The 21,082-nt window shown below is 37.2% G+C and overlaps 2 protein-coding genes across 8 annotated transcripts in view; one reads left to right on the top strand and one right to left on the bottom strand.

Annotated features, from left to right (window-relative positions):
* Positions 1 to 237: 237 nt before the first annotated feature.
* On the top strand, positions 238 to 3,997 carry Arf4 (ADP-ribosylation factor 2). The gene is made up of 4 exons (XM_067788940.1): positions 238 to 490; positions 594 to 856; positions 3,510 to 3,635; positions 3,721 to 3,997. Exons 1-4 carry the CDS (start codon positions 424 to 426, stop codon positions 3,805 to 3,807), a joined length of 543 nt encoding a protein of 180 aa, XP_067645041.1. The 5' UTR covers positions 238 to 423; the 3' UTR covers positions 3,808 to 3,997.
* Positions 3,998 to 12,000: 8,003 nt separating this feature from the next.
* The window catches only part of Mitf (transcription factor Mitf), a 120,368-nt gene continuing 111,286 nt past the window's right edge, over positions 12,001 to 21,082 (bottom strand). For all 7 annotated transcript variants that reach the window (XM_067788183.1, XM_067788182.1, XM_067788181.1 and 4 more), the window contains 2 exons: positions 20,233 to 20,397; positions 12,001 to 20,139 (listed from right to left, as the gene is read on the bottom strand). In XM_067788183.1, coding sequence (XP_067644284.1) covers positions 19,312 to 20,139; positions 20,233 to 20,397 — 993 coding nt within the window. In that variant the 3' untranslated portion in view covers positions 12,001 to 19,311. The remainder of the gene's footprint in view (positions 20,140 to 20,232; positions 20,398 to 21,082) is intronic.

The following is a 21,082-nucleotide window of genomic DNA, read 5'->3' as shown; positions in this document are numbered from 1 at the left end:
AAAATCTTGAAAAGGGTAGCATAAATCGTATTAGACTACCTGAGGAATGTCAATTTTCTCAATAATTTGGCCAGAGCTTTGTACGGACTTTTCGCTTCCTGTGGATACTAGGCTTTAAACGAAACAACAAGGTTGGCAAGCCAGATCGAAAACAAACTGTTAATACAAGAGCTCTGTTATTATCTGTCATGTTATTGTGTGTCATTTAAGTTCTTTGTGCACTTGTCATTCTTAGCTGCCATATTGAAATTTTTCGTAGAAAAACGTCATCATACGTAGAAAGCAAGGGACAGTTTATTAATTCTGCAATAATTGCTGGAAGACCCGAAAGTATTGTACATATTCCTAAAATAAAAGCTTAAAAATATTTGTTGATACCAGTCATATTATTTAAAATTGCACGTTGATACGACATCTGCCAAAATGGGATTGACCATATCAAGTTTGCTGACTCGTCTTTTTGGCAAGAAGCAAATGCGTATTTTGATGGGTTAGTTCTTATGTACATATGTGGCTATGAAATATCGAATTATTAACTAATTTATATACATATTTTTATTTTCAAATTTGTAATCGATATATTTATTTGCCAGTGGGTTTAGATGCTGCTGGTAAAACAACAATTCTATACAAACTGAAGCTCGGAGAGATTGTCACTACCATTCCAACAATTGGTTTTAACGTTGAGACTGTCGAATATAAAAATATATGCTTCACAGTATGGGATGTCGGTGGTCAGGACAAAATTCGGCCATTATGGCGCCACTATTTCCAAAATACCCAAGGTCTTATATTCGTTGTGGACTCAAATGATCGAGATCGTATAAATGAAGCAGAAAAGGAACTACAAAATATGGTACGTATTCCATGGCAATTAAGGTAGCCATTTCGCAGGTATTCTAAACTTGGTATGATATTAAGTTTCCGCTTAGCATTCCAAAAGTCGCTGGATCATATGCGAATACAAGTGAAATGCGATTAACTTACCGCGCTTTGGAATCTACACCAAAATGAAGAAAACGCCCTAACTAGCACCTTTTTTAAAACGAGATTGTACTTAATTAGTGGCTTAGAAACCCTTCGAGCGTGTTTTTGTTGAAAGTAAATAAAAAAGCCGAACTTTATAAAAATTTAATTTAATTTAATTTATAAAAAGGAGTCATCTCCGTAAGCATTATGAGGAAATACGGCATCTGAGAACTCTGCCGTATGAAGCCAAAAATCAAGCAGGTCCTCAGTGAACTCCACAAACAGGCGTCGAACCTTTATTGCCCGGTGAATCCAGTACTCAAAGAACAGTACGCAAAACTTGCGGAAGAGGAACACACACTCCCCAGGGAAACACGAGTCACTCTAGCTCAACTTCGATCTGGATACTGTAACAGGTTAAACTCTTACCTATCCAGAATCAACCCCGACATACAAAATGTATGCCCCGCTTGCAGTGTGTCCCCACATGACACCATGCATCTCTTTAATTGTAATGTGGAACCAACGCCTCTTATACCCCTCTCATTATGGTCCACCCCTGTTGAAACAGCAAGTTTCCTTGCAATCCCGTTAGAGGATATTGATGACAATTTGTGATTGGCCGCACCTATTGGATGGGGCGAACAAATTTGAAATTTTACGGAAGCAAAAAGCGTGAAATTAAACGTTCACGGCATACACATATGGCTTTTAAAAAGTATCAGTCCTTCGTTGTTACTAGCTCTAGCTCTTCTAGCTGTATTTTAATATAAAATAAAATACATGGACCTCACCTCCTTTTATGTTTCCTACAAACTGACGGGACGGGACCTACATGTTTGCATCTGCAAGGCATAATAATTATCATTGAGAAGCTTTTCATGGAAGAGATACACTGGAGTGTTTACCAAATAATCTGCTTGTTTCTATTTAAAGAAAAACTTTCAAAATGTTCGATACTGCTTTGCCCGGAAACTTCACCTAGGAATTTTGGTGTGGTAGGCGCAGTACGCTACCACCACATTACGCCGACCGCCGTAATATATCAAAACAAATCTGTTAAAAACGCAGCTTCGAAAAATTGTTGGTTGGGCCCTTTGCGAATTAAGCTAACGTTGTATGTATATGCATGTGTGTACATAGCCGAATGAGTGGAACATCACCCTATTCTCTAGGACAATTCGTAAAACTCAGAGTTGTTGTTGTTGTAGATATGAAGAAACCCCACAAAATGGACATAATCAAGCCCTGTTGATAATTAATATCATAACTTGCACTGTGTGTCACCAAAAATACCTGCAGATCGAATTTTGAAATGCACGAACCTATTGTTGTTGTTGTAGCGATAAGGTTGCTCCCCGAAGGCTTTGGGGAGTGTTATCGATGTGATGGTCCTTTGCCGGATACAGATCCGGTACGCTCCGGTACCACAGCACCATTGAGGTGCTAGTCCGACCATCTCGGGCACGAACCTACTCGTTGTCTGTGTTGCAAAAACATTGATAGTTGCGACTAAGTCCTCGTAATAAAAAAATCGACTGACTACCGTAAATACGCAATGATTTGGGTGGCTGGCTTGAAATCACATCCTTTCCAACCTTCCACCCTTATCGCCAGCTCCAATAATTTGGGCGGGTGGCTTGAAATCACGTCTTATCCAACCTCCCAGACAACGCAGCTCTAACTAGTGGGTGATAAATATACATCAGCTGCTCGAAATCATATCCATTCCAACAGCACTAATAATCAATTCCCGTTGCTCGGCATCACAGTCCATCCCGACAACTGATTAATGATATACATTTTCTTTAATATAAATTTTTTTCACTTGTATGCTTCTGTACAGTAAATCCGTAATTATATTTAGTCTAATTAGTTGTTAAATTTGTAGACTAATAAACAAATAGTCATACAATTTTCCTAGCAGATCTCGAAGATTTTCCCCGGACACCTCCAAAATTGTGTCTATGCCATTTTGGGGAATGGAGATTTGTATATCCGAAACTGGTAAAAGGATTAAAATCGGTTGAGAACTACATAAGTACAATTTTTATTTTTTTATTTTTGTTTTCATTCAAATTTTTATAACTCATTCAGTTTTCAGCATATGTACATATATGAAAAATGAATACGCACTGAACTCATAATAAATTTCCAGTTTTGATACAAAGCAGGGTTAGTATAGTCTTCTCGTAAATTAGTGCATACAGATAGCACCAAAGCTAACGAAATCCGAAAAAAGTAAAAAAAAGTGGTTCATTTGGAAAATGTATACAGTTGAGTTATGTTTTCTTAGTTGATATGTATAGATGTTGTTGGAAAAGTCTAAATCTCTTCTTACACGATTTGGAAAGAAAGTGAAAATCGAGTAAATCCTGTAACTCACAATTTTGACGTTGTCCGAGAAAAATCCTGTACCCAGTGAATCTTAGATTTTCGAGATCTACTAGAAAAATGGTATGACTTCCCAGGTATTTTTGTAACATTGCTATTGCAAAATTTTGAGTTAATTTAATAGTATTCTAATAATATAATTTCAGTTGCAAGAAGACGAATTGCGTGATGCTGTCCTATTGGTATTCGCAAATAAGCAAGACTTACCAAATGCTATGAGTGCTGCAGAGTTAACGGATAAATTAAGACTTAATCAGCTGCGGAACCGCCATGTAAGCATAAATTCAAAAACTTCTACACACAGACATAAATTCATAAAAAACAAAAATTATCTATGTATTATATTTTCTTGCGCAGTGGTATATTCAAGCAGCGTGCGCCACGCAAGGAAATGGACTGTATGAAGGTCTGGACTGGCTATCGGCAGAGTTGGCTAAAAAGTGATAAGCTAGCTCTTTTCGCAAATCTTTGCAACAAAAACGTGATTTTAACTTTTGACAGACTTTTGACAGATAAAGCAAAAAAGTTGCGTTGTTGCGATATATTCGTAATAGATTTTATAAATATTAAACATAAAATTAGATTGTAAACATATTCAGTAATAAATATACATTCGCTTCAATTAAACTACTAACACAGATTTAATGTGATAATATTAGTGATATATATAAATAACTAGTATTAGTTATGGAAATAAGTTTTATAGTAAAAGAGGGTTTCTACTGCATCCTAACTCCTAAATCTAAGGAGCCAAGTGCCAAATTCTTCTACGCGATTCCCTATGCTAAATAAGGCAAAGGCTAGCTGGAATTCAATGAGTTGATAAGCGCAAATCAAAGCTTTATAGTCGTACAGCTTCCACAAACCAATTACCAAACTCATCTACGCCAGGGGAATCCAGGCGAGACTCGGACGACTCCAATTTCCTAATGGAATTAGGGGGTGGGGCCGGTTGGCCATGTATTTTAAATAGATACGTTTAAAATGGTTTTATCATGATTCAATCACAACAACAACAAGAACAGGTCTATCTAAACCGCCCTTCTTGAGCTCAGGGGTACGTAGAGAGATCCCTATACTACAAAGAATACACTCTGGCTGCCTTTTTCAATATAGAGCGAGCATTCAATATAGGAATCAGTGCGGCTACCAAAATCTTTGACCGGGCTGGAATAAACAGCCTTGGCTGCCGATGGACGAAATCGATACTGAAGAATAGGGTAATACAAGTCAACATGGGTTCCGATTACAACTACCCGTCTTGTGAGCAAAGGCGAAGATAGCCGCATATGCAGACGACGTCGTAATTGCTATATCAGGTCCATTTCCCTCGACTTTAAGTTAAATACCACTAGGGGCGCTTCGAAGGCGGCCTTAACGTAAACCCCAGTAAAACGGAGCGGTTACTCTTACCACAAATACACAGTTTCAGCTGGAAATCGAATATCGACCGTGGGGTCGAAAAGACTAGCAAAGCTTTCTATTCGTGTAACAGAATCGTCAGCAGAAACTGAAGTCTAAAACCCAAACTCGTTGTTGTTGTTGTATCAGTGCTTCGCCCCATACAATAGGTGCGACAGATCACAAATTGTCATCAATATCCTCTAACGGGAGTCCAAGGAAGCTTGCTGTTTCAAAAGCCTTCGGGGAGCAACCTTATCGCTACAACAACATCTGTGGGCCTGGGCCTGTGGCCATTATTGTTCAGTCATCGGCGTAGGAAACGATAGTAACTGCTTCTGGTGGCGAAGGTAGCTTTGATATGTAGAAGTTAAACAAACGTGGGGATAGGACACCACCCTGGACAACCGCCTAGGACAGCCCTCAGCGGTTTAGGGGGTCATAATATGCCCGCGGTAGGTATGCCTATCGTAAGAGGCAACTAAAATACCAGATTCAAGGGGCTGTGTAGCGCAACCCTTCAGGTTACCAGCGCAATATACAGCTCCAAACCCAATTGTCAACCTCACCTATCCGCGGCGAATCCTGTTTCACTAACAGACAAGGCTCTGGCGACCCCAAGCTCCTCATGGAATTTAGGGGTGGGAAGGGAGGGATGGCCTGAATGTTTAATGTGGCCATATAACCGTTCCCGAGATGGTCGGGCTAGCGCCTTAATGGTGCTGTGTTACCGGAGCGTACCGGAACTGTATCCGGCAAAGGACTATCACATCGATAACACTCCCCAAAGCCTTCGGGGAGCAACCTTATCGCTACAACAACAACAACAACCCCTTGTTTAATTCTTCTTGGTTTTGATGCTTCGCTTCTAAATTGCACCGATGTCTGCCGATAATGTCAGATAATTTGCGGTAAGACATGGGGGAAGGGTAGACCCTTCCAGGTCTTGCAGTAACGTGCCATGGTTGACCGTATCAAAAGCTTTTGATAGGTCTAGCGCAACGAGTACTGTTCTATGGTGGGGGTTTTGATTTAAACCGCAATTTATCTGAGTGCTAATGGCGTTTAGCGCGGTGGTGCTGCTATGGAGTTTTCTAAAGCCATGTTGATGACAGGCTAGCTGCAAATTTGCTTTGAAGTAGGGGAGCATAGCGGCTTCAAGCGTCTTGGCTACTGGCGATAGGAGAGATATCGGGCGATATGACTCTCCTATGTTAGCTGGTTTCCCAGGCTTTAATAGCGGCACCACCTTGGCCAGTTTCCATTTTTTGGGAATGACAAAGGTGGAAAGAGACAGGTTGAAGACATGCGCTAAATATTTGAAACCCTCTTTCCCTAGGCTTTCAAGCATCGGCATGGCTATGCCGTCTGGGCCTCTGCTTTGGATGGTTTAGCATGACCGATGGCATCCTCAACCTCATTGGCGGTGATGGTAATTGGAGACGCGCTGAATTTATGTTTATGTGCCGGTCTGTTGGCCCTCCGTCTAACTTTGTCGACCGTAGAATACATTGTATATTGTCGGCAGAAAGCGCTCGCACATTTTTTCGCATTCGACAGCACTTTATCGCCAAAGGCGATGAAAATTTTTCATTGTGCTTAGACGGATTCGATAGGGACTTAACGGTGGACCAAAGCTTACCTACACCGGCAGAGAGGTTACAACCGCTTAGTTGCTCCTCCCATTTCACCCGCTTGTGTTCATCCACAAGCAATCTGATGCGTTGGTTTATATCCCTAATTTGGGGGTCGCCGGGATCAAGCTGTCTTATAAGGTCACATTTTCTCGCTAAATTTGCGGCCTACGCCGGAAAGTGAGGCCGAATTTCGGGAATTCTACCGGCGGGAATAAAGCGAGCCGAGGCTGATTCAATGACCTTACGAAAAACACGCTCCCCTTGGCGAGCATCAGTCGGGATAGGGAGGGAAGCAAAACGGTTGTCTGTAAAGGATTTGTATTCATCCCACTTTCCTTTTGTAAAGTTTATGAAAGAGCGTTTTTCTGTTACGATAAAGTCGGCGGTACGCTCGAGCGAAATAAGTATAGGCAGGTGGTCGGATGTCAATGTTACAATCGGCTGCCAGTTGACGCAGTTTACGAGTCCTGCGCTCACGATTGATATATCCGCCGAACTGTGACAGCTTCCTACCATACGTGTGGGGGCGTCTCCGTTTATTATGCAGAACGTCGTTTCTTCTGTTTGATCCGCCAACATCTCACCCCTACTGTCTGTCTGCAAGTTTGAATGCCATAGACCGTGATGGGCATTGAAATCGCCTAGAATAATGCGATTATTGCCAGTGAGTAAGGCGCTGATATTAGGGCGGTATCCACTGGGGCAACAGGAGGGATGCTGTTGTTGATGATTTCTAAGTTTGTATCGCCTGACTGGACAGATAAACCTTGATGTTCTAAGACACTGTCCCTGCGGCCGATGTCGGGATCAAATAGTATATGATATTGCACTGAGTGGTGTATGATAAACGCGAGGCCACCTCTACTTCCGCTCTCGCGATCTTTTCTGTGGACATTATACCCATAACAAGAACAAGAATCGCAGCAATGCGAATGTTGTGCCGCTTCATGAAATCGACTATCTCCGTAATGTTCCCAGTTAATGCATTAGAGTTTAACTGCATAATTCTGAAGTGCAGCGGGGGAGACGTCGTCACTCTGGGAGTAAGTGACGGGTGACTACGACTGGGTTGTGAAAGGCTAGGACACAACTGCTGTTGTGGCCCTGGGACTGGACGTCCTTGGGTAAGCATTGGGGTACCCGTTTTTGGGTTTGCGGCCTGGCAACATGGCGCAATGAAACCCGTGGGGGGTTGCCGTCGCGGAGACCAAAACATCTAGGATGGTGGCGCCGTTCAAGGCAGGAGCTGCATTGGGCGGATGTCGCAAACATATATATTCTGTGCTGGCAAACGGTGCAAAAGGTGGTAGGGACTAGGAGTCTGTTTCCCTGACCTACACGATTGCTGCCGGAAAAGAGGGCGGGAGAAGACGGGGTTGGTGGCGCCGTGGGCCGCGAGCAGCAGCGGGTACTTGTGGCTTGCTGAGCAGCGGCCCTACTGGAAGGTAGTGGTGGGAGGGGGGCGATAAGGCGTAGACTACGGGACGCTCTTGGGCGTGAACAGCAAGGAGCCACAAAAGTTACGAGGACGCCGGATTTTGGGATCTATCCCGGAACAACCTGTCCGATGCAACCATCCCTTGCACGAGACACATTGACAAGAGTATGACCGTCCTAAAAAGATTCTTTTCCGGAAGACGCAGCAAAACCATTTCTCAGGACCGGGGCCAGGAGACGGACCCGGATTGGGTTCAATACCTTCCCGGAGCAAGAGATTACGGAGCAGACCCGCTGCAAGGAGCTGCTGGGAGGATGACAATTTGTGGGAGGGACGCAACAAATTAAATGGGGTTACACTGAAATGAGTCCTTGGTCGGGAAAAATCCCGAGTCGCTCCGGTACATAGAACCGACTGCCTTGGGAAGCGAAAATTTGTTCATAATTACCGATTAACGAGGGGTAATATTTATTGGGAAATCTAGTTATGTAATTAACAATTAGGAGTTAAGTATGAAAATGAAGTTAATCTCGTCATATGTATGTAAACGCCAGACCCACTTTTTTCATTATTATTGTCTGAAGCTTTGTTTGCTTCCCAATGGCGCGGAGAGGTCCGTATGCAGAAAATTTTATGGACGTTGTGACAGCGCACTGCCCTCAAGTGGCCTAATTCTGTTCATGCCGAGTCGTTGTAGGCTAGTGGTTTGTCAACTGTCGAAATCTAAGTCTGCTCAGCTAAAGAGGAAACCTCACCAGTTAAGGAAAATAAATCCCGTATTAGTAATTAATATACATACATATAATGGATACAATTAGTAGAAATTGGTTCCAAATTAGTGCACCATCGCTTTACAAACGCCAGAACACCTCTAGCCTTATCATTGACAGTTGCAGTAATATGAAGGTTGAAGTTAAGTTTACTGTCCATATTAACCGCAAGGTCTATAAAACTGTATACCTGTTCAAGATTATAATTGTTAAGAATGTAGGAAGCTAGTTGAAGTAATCTACGAAAAAAGCACACAAATTTGCGTTTTTTAATATTAAGTGGCATATAGTTGATGACGCACCAATTGAGCAATGTGTCCAAATCTGATTGTAGAAAAGACCTTTCTTCGCTTGACGCATAGGATAAAAAAATGTCTACATCATCAGCGTACATCAACATTTTTGAAAACTTTATTGTTGTAGAATTATCGTCTATAAACAGCAAGAATAGAAATGGGCCAAGAGGAACTTCAGAAGTTACATCAATGACATGGGGCAAAGCATTTTTAAAGATCAGTCTTCTCACGTTATTAAACCTTTACCCATTTTCCTGTAATGGTCTCGGCACCATTTCTTTTAAATTAAATATATTTACTCTTAGCCGAACATTCTTTCGAAGATCTTGAGATTTGTTTCGAATTATGGGAAAATTATGTCAAATTCATCGCGGATTAATTTGATGTTTGTAAAAGAGGGACAACTTTATAAAAACACTTTGCTTCTACGGTTTTGAAAATGTTTAATTTTTTTAACTAGGTCAAGGGCTACGTCACAATATCCAAATGCAAAAAATTTTAAAGTTATTATGGAGTAGCTTTACGTGAACGAATGTTAACGTTTTTGGATTGCACAAAATGCAATTTATTTATTAACTCAGATGGTCTGATTTGGTGGGGACGGCCGTTTGTAATTTTGTTTTGAAGTCGCTTTTAAGTCGGTATCGGCCTAAGAATATGACTAAGGTGTGCGGCAAGCCTTTGCCGACTTCAATCGAAACAAAATATAGTATATGTTAATTCTTATTTGATGTGGTATATTAAGTTTGGTCGGAATTTCGAAAATTATAAGTCCTGTAAGAAGGAAAGATAGACCCACCAATAGGTATACCGTTATGATTAGGATGACGAGCTGACTTGATTTAGCCATGTTCCTCTGTCTGTTTGAATGCAAACGAACATGGAACATCTTGATGAAGTTTGGTGAACTGGTATAGCATACAACCGAGTTTTCGTGTAAGAGGGTTTTCGTAATTTCTTCCCTGTTTTATTAACTAGAAGCTTGAAATTTTACAAATGTACTTATACTATATCCCATACAATCAATTGCTCATTTCTTCCTCACTTTAACAATTAGAAGCTTGAACTTTTTAGATGATTACATACACATATGGTACAATTTTATATTATACAATACGATTATATTATATATTGTATCGGATAACTGATTGTTCAGATTTTATGAATTTTTGTAATTTTATCAGATAATGGCTTAAGTTGGTTCGTGAAAGATATGAATCCTTCGACTCAGCCGAAGACAGTCCCACCCTTGCGTGTTATATTTAATCAGTTGTATCTGAAAAGTTTTGCTTAGATTCCTTTCTATTTTGCTTTATTTTTAAATATTGCGCATTTTGAGGAAAATGAAATAAATAGCTAAGGGGAAACGGCAACAAGCTAGAAGAAATTAGTAAATATTATTCAAAGTTTCATTTTTATTTGCCGATACATATATCCTACATATGTATGTATGTATGTATGTACATAAGTATTTGAACAACTGGGTAAAAACAGTACCCAAAGTTATCTTTGTAGCTTTTATTTCAGAGCATAACAGTAGGAATTATTAATAGGTACCAGTGTATGTTTGTAAATATGTATTACTAATTATGAAACATGTTTTATTGAAACTTACCAACCGATTTCTCAACATCGCCATACACAAAAACATTAATAAAAAAATATTCGGTACATTAGACTTAGTCGAGAAAAATTTGCAAGAGTCTGCCCTTAGCTTGAAGCCTATAGTCGGAAAAAAATTCTTTTATTTTTTTGATCCTCTCAAATACAGAAGAATTTTTTTTATTGTAACCATGATACAAAAAAGAAGGTAGTTCCACTTAAAATTTTTTGACGTATTTGGGGATTTTTGAAGTTTTATAATGTTTGTGGTTTTGCCAGAAGCGTTGCAACACCGTTACTGTTTAAGGCGAAATTGTGGTTTTTCCGGATGGGAATTTCCTTTAGGATGAAAACGCAATGGTCATCTGAGATAATAATATGCTTCAGCACGATTTATGTGCATACATATCGATTGAGAATACAGTAAAACATGCAATTTTATTGAAAAATAATGTATAATGACTCATACATTGGTTAATGATTCATATCTTTATGGCAGCTTGACCCCTAGACAGAAAAAAAAAAAATACACGAAAAAACCTGTTGTTCCAGCATGGCCCAATTATCATGCCCCTACAGTGAATATTTCTCAAGGCATGTTGATAAAGTGTACCTCCAAAGTCTGCAGTGAGTGGTAGGTGTATAATTTGTTACGTTTGTGGGACGCCACATCCATGTCAATGCTGAAAGGACACGGAATGTGTATAGGCGGGGCTGCCCCAAGATGACCCCTGGTACAACGGGCAAAAACACTCTCATAACTAGTGGCTAACCTGGAGAGCTACAGGGTAATGTTCTCCCTAAAAAATTTAGTCGTATTCGTTAATATGAAATCCATCAAAATTAGAAAAATTCGTAACATTTTTCAATCTGGTAGCTTGTTTTTGGTAAAACTGTCATTGTCCCCGCAAAAGTCAAGTGGCTAACGTCACACTAAATGGAACTACCTCCATTTTTTGTATCATGATTGTAACTGTGTTATTTGGGGTTCCATTTTTTAAATTTGATATGTTATTTTTTTTTCGTCTTTACGAGATCTATAATTCCTTTTAATATCCTTTCAAGCTGTGAAGTAGTTTTCATATGGTTTGTCTGCTAAAAGTATTTTATCTTTTTAACAAACTACGAAACTATGTGAAAACTATTGTTGTGCTAAAAAGGTCATTAGAAAAAATGATAGAGCTCTCTTAAATAAATATAATGACATATCAATAAAAAAATGGATGTCAAATACCCAAGGTATAATAAAAAACTAATTTCAGGATCAAAAATTTAGGAAAACATGTTCCGAGATCCTCCATAAGCTTCAAATTTAGGGGCGGACTTTTGCAGCTTTTTAATTTCGTATGGGGACCAACCCAGTCTAGTGGACATGCTGCACCGGAACGCTAAGGGCGCGAGTGCGGAGCGAAAACTTGCGCCAGTTAAGAAAGCGAAAATCATATAGCAGTTAAAACATCATACGACGAGCATACGCATTTCTTAAAGTTGCATTTTATTAGTTTTTTTTTAAATATCTTTGACCTTTGATTTTTCTAACTAAACTTAGCTGTGGGTAATTTGATTTTTTATTACAATAATAGGTGTTCGTTTAAAGATTATTGCAACAATATATTGGTGTTTATGTAAACACATGTCTTTGTACAACTACTTAGTTACATAAATTAAGTTTTGACAATCTAGCCATAATTCTGCTCCATTCGTATGCGTTAATACATTAATTGTTTACATATATGTTTGTTTAAGTATGCCTTATATTATTAGTAATATAACACGAGTACTGATTGCTTTTTTTTCTTAACAACTTCAAATTCCATCAAATTCTTCCAGCGATGGAAATCGAAAGAAATACACTATATCACACGACAAGAATAAACATTTTTATATTTATATATATAAGTATTTAAAATGTGTATTTCTCAAAGAAGACTTAATTTTTTAGAAACAAAAATAGTTTTTTCTTATTCCGTTATTGCAAAGCTTGTTACAACATAATCATTCGTAAAAATAATTGGGCAATTCATAAAATTTGCGTATTCATGTTTAATTTAAAGATTAGAGTTTTTTCCATAGTTTTCATTATATTCGCACATACGGCGAATAGGAGACCTTGTGAATTGCCTAAAAATATACCCTGATGACGATATCCGAAGGAAATCGAAATATATTGGGAATAAAAACAAACTAGTGTTTTATTAAAATTGGCCTTGAGCTGGCTAAGTAAATGAATACTTTAGTAAAAATATATAGTTTACACTATTATAATTAAAAATTTGGGTTTCAACGTCAATTGGAAAAGGTTTATAAACCTTTTTTCATGAATAATGGGTTATTTCTTCTATAGAGGAAATCAAATTATTCTTATTCAAAACATTATGGAAGTAATCTAACTCGATTCTTCAAGTTAAGCATACTACCACAATATCGGTCGATCTGTGTAATCGGTTCATCTATTTCCATAGATGTCTATCACTGCAATTAAAGGGCAAAAATGTTTTCCCATTAATGAATTTCCAGCGGACTCCCGGTCTCAACTTCTAGATATATGCATTAAACCCTACATATAATATCCTTCGATAAATGGAAACGAAGGTTTCGAGGTCCCACACAGCGCTAAATGCTTTCCACTTTTAAACTGTTTCTATGTTAGTAAATTAAATCGAAATTGTATGTCTTAAATAGAGGAAACCCAAAACTTCGGCACTAAGAGAAATCTATGGCTAAATTATCCACAATTATGGATAGTACATAAAATGTATAATCCTGTCCCATCAATAAGTATTTATATGATTTCCATGTCTTAATGATAAACTAGTATTGAAGCGATAACATCAAAATATTTGAAAAAATACATTTTCTGTGGATTACATATGTACGTCATTCTTGGAAAAAAAATTCTGAAAATTGTTCATTCGTAGAAGCGGAAAGCAAAGCTTTTTCGTGAAATGTGGAATTTGAAATATTATGTTACAACAATTTTATCAAGATGTGATATTATTACCACGTCTACATATATATTTATATCTTATATAAATAAGGCACTACATATCAATATAAAATTGTTGAATTAATATTGATACCGTATACATAGATATTTATGTTATACAATATTTAAGTAAGGCTATATTAAAACAAGATAGATGATGTGGGTGCTAACTTTTTATATTAGATAAATAACATTTGATAACGTACTCATTCCAAATGCATATTTCATAAAATACGTTGGCTATAATAGCGAAATGGACAAGTATATAAAGCATTTCCCGCAGTATGAAATATAAAATAAGTTTGGCGGAATCTACCTTCCACGAACTATTTTTATATAGTATAAGGCCTGCTACTGCTAAATTGTTCCAACAGAAATGCACTAGGAGTGTTTACCAAATCAATGCCAAAGGGCGACCCCGCTTAAAAAGATTTTATTGTAATTGAAAAAACTTGTTTCCAAGTTTTGTATTTACTGTACCCGGAAATCGAAACCAGGATCTTCGGTGTGGTAGGCGGAGCACGCTATGAAAAAATATAAAAAACTTTACAAATTTCCAGCTCTGCTGGAAGTAGGAAGTTGAACATATGTCCTAATATGTAATACAAACTTGATCAGAAGATCCACTAGAAACTCTACAGCTGAATCCACGTTTTATTACTAATTTGCACAAATTATTATTTATCAAAATATTTTAGGAGAAAATTGGTTATCGCGGCTATCGGGCTTATACCAGAAGATGTCAGTAGTATGAATTGAAAAGAGCCGAATACATATATTGCACAGGACAATATATACCAGTAACATTCCCCTATATTTTAGGGAGCTGATTTTTATGTAAAAACAGCAACAGAGGCAACAAAAACAATGTTTATCATATTTACAGAATTCCTCGAAAATATTGGGTAGCGCTGCCATGTCTAATAAATAAATAATTTAATATAAATTAACTTATAAAATATACATTTTACAAAAATAACAAACTTGTTCTTGAAGACAACAAATTAATATAACAATTAATTATTTACAGACGGCTTACTTCACCTGGTTATTTATATGATTGTACTCATAAACAGCCCTTTGAAATTTCAAGCAACTGCACTGCTTTTAAATAAAATTTGAATGTATATTTTCTTTTAGTGAGATTTATTTATAAAATATTATTGAGCAATGCAGTTTCAATTATGAAAAATTAATTTTGGACCAATAGCGTGAAACGTTCTTTTTTCGCATCAGTAAGAGTTTTAAATCCAAGGGTGTGGACATGTTCATGTTTCAAGGTCGTCTAGGCGTGTTTTATACAATTTTTCAAAAACTGCTGGCTGGGCTTGACCCAATATACGTAAACATACATAAATATATATATTCATACATATATAAATACTAGAGTGTCCCAAGAATGGACGGTATGATATGCCACTGTTTAAAACTTGACAATCCCTGGACTAGCACCAGCAAAATCTGCTTGGTAGAATCAAGACTACTAAAACTATCGATGGTCATCGATAATATCGATAGCATAGCTTTTATTTATTTGATGGAAAAGTTAAAGAGCTATGTACGATTATCATCCATTTAAATACATCGTTTACAAAAAGTATATACAAAAATAACTGAACATAGAAAAAACAAGTAAGGAAGGCTAAGTTCGGGTGTAACCGAACATTACATACTCAGCTGAGAGCTCTGGAGACAAAATAAGGGAAAATCACGATGTAGGAAAATGAACCTAGGGTAACCCTGGAATGTGTTTGTATGACATGGTGTCAAATGGAAGGTATTAAAGGGTGTTTTAGAAGGGAGTGGGCCATAGTTCTATAGGTGGATGCCTTTTCGAGATATCGCCATAAAGGTGGACCAGGGGTGACTCTAAAATGTGTTTGTATGGGTATCAAATGAAAGGTGCTAATGAGTATTTTAAAAGGGAGTGGGTCCTTAGTTCTATAGGTGGACGCCTTTTCGAGATATCGCCATAAAGGTGAGGGGTGACTCTATAATGTGTTTGTATGATATGGGTATCAAATTAAATGTATTAATGAGAGTTTTAAAAGAGAGTGGCCCTTAGTTGTATATGTGAAGGCGTTTTCGAGATATCGACCAAAATGTGGACCAGGGTGACCCGGAACATCATCTGTCGGTTACCGCTAATTTATTTATATACTATGTATTACCACTACGAACAGTATTCCTGCCGTGATTCCAAGGGCTTTTTATTTCGCCCTGCAGAACTTTTTCATTTTCTTCTACTTAATACGGTAGGCGTCACACCCATTTTACAAAGTTTTTTCCAAAGTTATATTTTGCGTCAAAAAACCAATCCAATCACCATGTTTCATCCCTTTTTTCGTATTTGGTATAGAATTATTACATTTTTTCATTTTTCGAAATTTTCGATATCGAAAAAGTGGGCGTGGTCATAGTAGGATTTCGCCCATTTTTAATACCAAGATAAAGTGAGTTGAGATATGTAAGTACGTGAACTAAGTTTAGGGGAGATATATCGATGTTTGCTCAAGTTATCGTGTTAACGGCCAAGAGGAAGGACAGACGGTCGACTGTATATAAAAACTGGGCGTGGCTTCAACCGATTGCGCCCATTTTCATAGAAAACAAATACCGGGATAGAAGCTATGCCCTACCACAAGGATTGGTAAATTTTTGTTCGACTTATGGCATTCAAAGTATTCTAGACAAATTAAATAAAAAAGGGCGGAGCCACGCCCATTTTAAAATTTTCTTTTATTTTTTGCATCATATCATTACTGGAGTTGAATGTTAACATAATCTACTTATATACTGTAAAGATATTCAATTTTTTGTTAAAATTTGGCTTTTATAAATTTTTTTTAAGTGGGTGTGTTCGTTATCCGATTTTGCTAATTTTTATTTAGCACACATATAGTAATAGGAGTAACGTTCCTGCCAAATTTCATCATGATATCTTCAACGAATGCCAAATTACAGCTTGCAAAACTTTTTAATTACCTTCTTTTAAAAGTTGGCGGTGCCACGCTCATTGTCCACAGTTTTACTAGTTTTCTATTCTGCGTCATAAGGACAACCCACCTACCAAGTTTCATCGCTTTATCTGTCTTTGGTAATGAATTGTCGCAGTTTTTCGGTTTTTCGAAATTTTCGATATCGAAAACGTGGGCGTGGTTATAGTCCGATTTAGTTCATTTTAAATAGCGATCCGAGATGAGTGCCCAGGAACTTACATACCAAATTTCATTAAGATACGTCAAAACATCTGGAGGTTATGCAACTTTAAAAAGTTTCGAATGATTGAAAAGCGCTGCCTTTTGAAGTTTTAATTTTCACGAAGTTAAGAACCTGGCATACTTGAGCCATAACCATAAACTAGCCAAACAATTGGGTTTTGGTTTTCAGTCACATCCATAATCTTTAAATATATGAGTTTCTAAACTAATTCACTTCTTGGATGTTTTATTTTTCAGTTTGGATTCGTTTTGACTATGTGACTTATTATTTGTGGAATTTGTTAGTAATTTTTTATAATTTCTTCATTTTTATGAAATTGTCAAATTTTTTTAGATTAAGGCAGTAATAATTATAATTGATGCCAATAGATATGGTTATGTAACAATATTGTTATGACTTAAAGGCCCGTCACATAAGCAGTTTTTTATATAGATGCTTTAATTAAGTTTTATGCATTATGAATAGATTGTATGTATTTTTATGGAGAACGGTAGATTGAGCGACACTGACGCCATCTGACATGAAAAAGTAGCCAACTTGCAAATTTTGTTGCAAACAAAGCGTACGAAGAAGAATTTGACATTTTCTTTGGCTAAGGGTGCTGGCACACTTTGCAGGTGAAATTATTTTTCCCACTCGTTGGTAATATTTTTCACAGTTAAAAACTGCTATTTAATAGGTGAATAGGACACAAACTATGTTAAAAACTATATTTCTTGTATAGTGAGAATGTTTGTAACTGTGATTCGCAAAGTTTTGTATGTGAATTGGCGAGGCGAAATAAACTTCAATTGCCAAGTCTGAAGTTCCTTCATATTTACCAACATCTTGATTGTGGCGATGCTACTGGAATGCATAAGATTGCGTTGAACCCACCTATATGAAAAATTGCATTGTGTCTCGGTCATAAAGCGTTATGACTATAGCAAATTTGCTCTGCCCTGCGTTTATGCGCGGCAGCCGTGGTGTAGGGATAAAATGTTTGCCAACTAACCAAAAGTCCCCGTCTAAAGTCAAGGTAATAGAAACTCGGCTTTTATCTCCTCCGATGTATACCCAGCCAAAATTTATACTTTGTACATCCTTATGTATGTTTGTACGTAACTCAACTCTTTTTATGCGATTCGGATTTTAAAATGCCATTTCATCGTTTCAGATAAGCCACGGTTAACATTTTTCTAATATTTCACATTCGTCAAAGGCTACGATATTTGAAATTTAATAGAGCAACTTATGAAAACTGGAAACTTGATTTTTCGAGATTTCCAGGGTTACGAAGCATTTGCGAGTTTATATGAGTTGCCTTAATATTATTATATAAATTTCAAATTTTTCTTCGAACAATTTATATTAATACCTTGTTTAGACTTTTGGGAATATACCAGGGATGCACCTTAACGTTAAGCTAATCGTTTATCAAAAAATTTCCACCGTTTCCGTTGAAACACTTCGAAATGTTATCGATAAAGAAATTATCAAGATAAATTGTATCCCGTTTTTAACCGAAACGAAAAGCTTTCGTTAATGTTAAAAACGTTAACAAAAACGTGATACTTTATGTTTGAATTGTGCTGGCAATGCTATAGCCATGGTGAAGCCGTAAGGTGCTAACAGCGAGCGAACATACACACACAAACTCCATGTAATTTGTTTGTGTAATTCGTTGGTGGTAATGTCAAAAATACTCTGAGAAATGTTCGTACTGTCAAAATTCATGAGAAAAGATGCAATCAGCTTGGCTAATGCTTTCACCTTTAATGACTCCGCCATCAATCAGCTTTGCCAGCATAGTTTTAAATTAATAATCAACATAAACGATTTGATTTCGTTTTGATATGGCAGAAAACGAAACAAAATCATTTCGTTAATTTGACGTTCTTAACGTTAATAAACGAAACGAAATGACTTTGTTTCGTTTATTGACGTTAATTATCGTAACGAAATGATATCGTTTCGTTGGTTAAGCATGCCTGGAATATACTATACGAGTATATCTTTTGTATGTATGTACTTTGGAGAATGAAATATTACTCCGAGTTATTTTATGGATATAGTAACAACAGTAACAATTTTTATCAAGATACTAAACGAAATAACAGAACATGCGTTGGAAAAAAACCTGTGATTTTTTGGGACATTTGAATACAATTATGTATGTACATACATATGCGCAACTACATATGCACATGTATCTATGGTTATAAGTATTATCATTTTTTTAATGTGATACAATTTTCATTATAATATTTGTACCAACTATTAACAATTTGTGTGAATTCTATATATTCATGTAAGTACATATAATTTGTTTACATATGTACATTAAAGCGTATTTTTATACGATGTTTTGTATGCTAATACATACATTTGTAAAGAGGTGTACATTTGGGAAGTGGTTTGATTAACTTTACTTACATACATAAATAATAAAGGTCTAACATAAATACAATTACATATATATATATATATATAACCAACAACATTATACAGAGGTATGTATATAACTCGTATTAATTTTTAACACAAGATTTGCAGTAATTTTAATTTTTTGTTCTATTGTAAAATACAATTGTAGGTAAGATGAATGAAGTTTATATCATGCTAGGTCTATGTCTAAAGAATCAGGCGATAGCAGCATTTCATTCGTTGCTGACGATACAAGCGAGAGGGAGTCACTCATCATGGCATTGGATAAATCATCTGAAGCATGCGAAATGCCGACGTTCTGATCGTCATCGTGCAGGTGATGGCTATGATGATGAAGTGAGGATGGGTGTAAACCGTTTAAAGGATGATTTTGCTCCACTTGCTGATGGTGAGAGGAAGAGAGTAAGGGATCACGCCCATGCTGCAAACTAGACGGTGACCTAGGTAAGCTAATTTCGTTACTATTACTGATAGCCTCCATGGATCGATGAGAATGTTGCAGAAAGCTATTAGGATCAAACGAGTCTTTCTCGCAACTATGCTTCATCGTATGTTGGGAGTGTTGTTGCTGTTGTGATTGTAAGTGATGGTGGTGATGATGATGGTGATGCTGATGAGATTGGTGGCAACTTGTTGTTAGACAGCATATTTCGTTAGCCGAACTCTTTCTTTTACTGTTACAACAACTATTGTTAATGTGACCCACAGTGGATCCGGCGGAAGTAACTGTATTCTGATAAAGATCATCTAAGGAGTGCTGGTTATGCTGGCAGTTATGATTATGACAATCAGTGACACCATCACCGCCACAGTCATTGCCATCAAAGGTACTACAACATTGCATTTGCACTGCAGTAGGTGAATGTGGCGCTGAGAAAAAGTGACCTATATTTGATGAAAGTAATGGATCACCACCTTGCACTGGGTGTTTACTATCGTCCATAAGGTCGTCTATTGGGGTAATACTGAGACTGGCTTCACTGGTAATGACAGATAGCTAATGAGATGAAATACAGGAATAGCCATAGATAAAATAAAAATGAATAAACACGTTATTGATTACGGTGAGGCACAATAGACCAGTACTTACTTTTTCTACCATATCCGGTATTAATGATGTCGAATGATGATTGAGCAATGATGGTGATGCAGGCCTGGAGCCCTTAAGATAGGAAGCAGGAGCAGGTGCTGATACCGATGTTAAATTAAAATCACTTAACGGCAGCCCATGAGATTTGGCTTGCATTTCCAGTTCCTTTATAACACATTTACAAAATTTTTATATTGAGGCAAAAGGGCTTTTTGATATTTCGCTGACTTTTTGAATTTGGAGTGCGGTAAATTGAATTTGAACCCCGCTCACCTCAAATGCCAACTATGGATATGCTGTAGATACAAACTGCAGCATTTATCGGCGGAAAACCCGTCGAATGATATTGGACGATTGGGGAATGAAATCGTATGGAATGACTGAGACTTCAGACATTTCAACTGAGTGGACACAGCACATTTTACACCTATATTCGAATCCGCTGTTGGGCAGATAGTTGCTTTGAAGCTGGAACGAAAGCATTTGTCGAAGAAAAAGTGTTGTTCCATCATGAGAATGCGCAAACTTCATCATGGTGAAAATTCAAAATTCATAGCAAATTCTCAAGACTTAGCCTCCGCAGAGGTATTTCCTGTTTCCATGAATTAAGAAATGGTTGGGGGTAAGAGATTCGGTCATGTCTGAATCAAATGCTTATGTTGAAAGCTTTGAGAAACGAAAATTGGGAAAAACTTAAAAATTGAAAAAAAAAAACGCAGGACTAAATATCGCAAGCATAAAACCGACCATGTCGATATGGAAAAAAAAAATATTTGCAACAAGAAAAACCCTTATTCAAAGTCACCGATGTATCAAACAACCCTCAAATGAATAATTAACATGTGTATTT

Source organism: Eurosta solidaginis, chromosome 5 (assembly GCF_040869045.1).
Source record: "Eurosta solidaginis isolate ZX-2024a chromosome 5, ASM4086904v1, whole genome shotgun sequence".
In the NCBI taxonomy this organism is placed as follows: domain Eukaryota; kingdom Metazoa; phylum Arthropoda; class Insecta; order Diptera; family Tephritidae; genus Eurosta; species Eurosta solidaginis.
This window is presented reverse-complemented; position numbering and strand designations above follow the sequence as displayed.

What these genes read in the sequence shown, in the direction of transcription:
- Arf4 (XM_067788940.1), top strand. Translation starts at nt 424, where the DNA reads ATGGGATTGACCATATCAAGTTTGCTGACTCGTCTTTTTGGCAAGAAG. An exon ending in GCAAATGCGTATTTTGATGG is followed by an intron (nt 491 to 593) that starts GTTAGTTCTTAT and finishes TTTATTTGCCAG; the next exon opens with TGGGTTTAGATGCTGCTGGT. An exon ending in ATCAGCTGCGGAACCGCCAT is followed by an intron (nt 3,636 to 3,720) that starts GTAAGCATAAAT and finishes TTTCTTGCGCAG; the next exon opens with TGGTATATTCAAGCAGCGTG.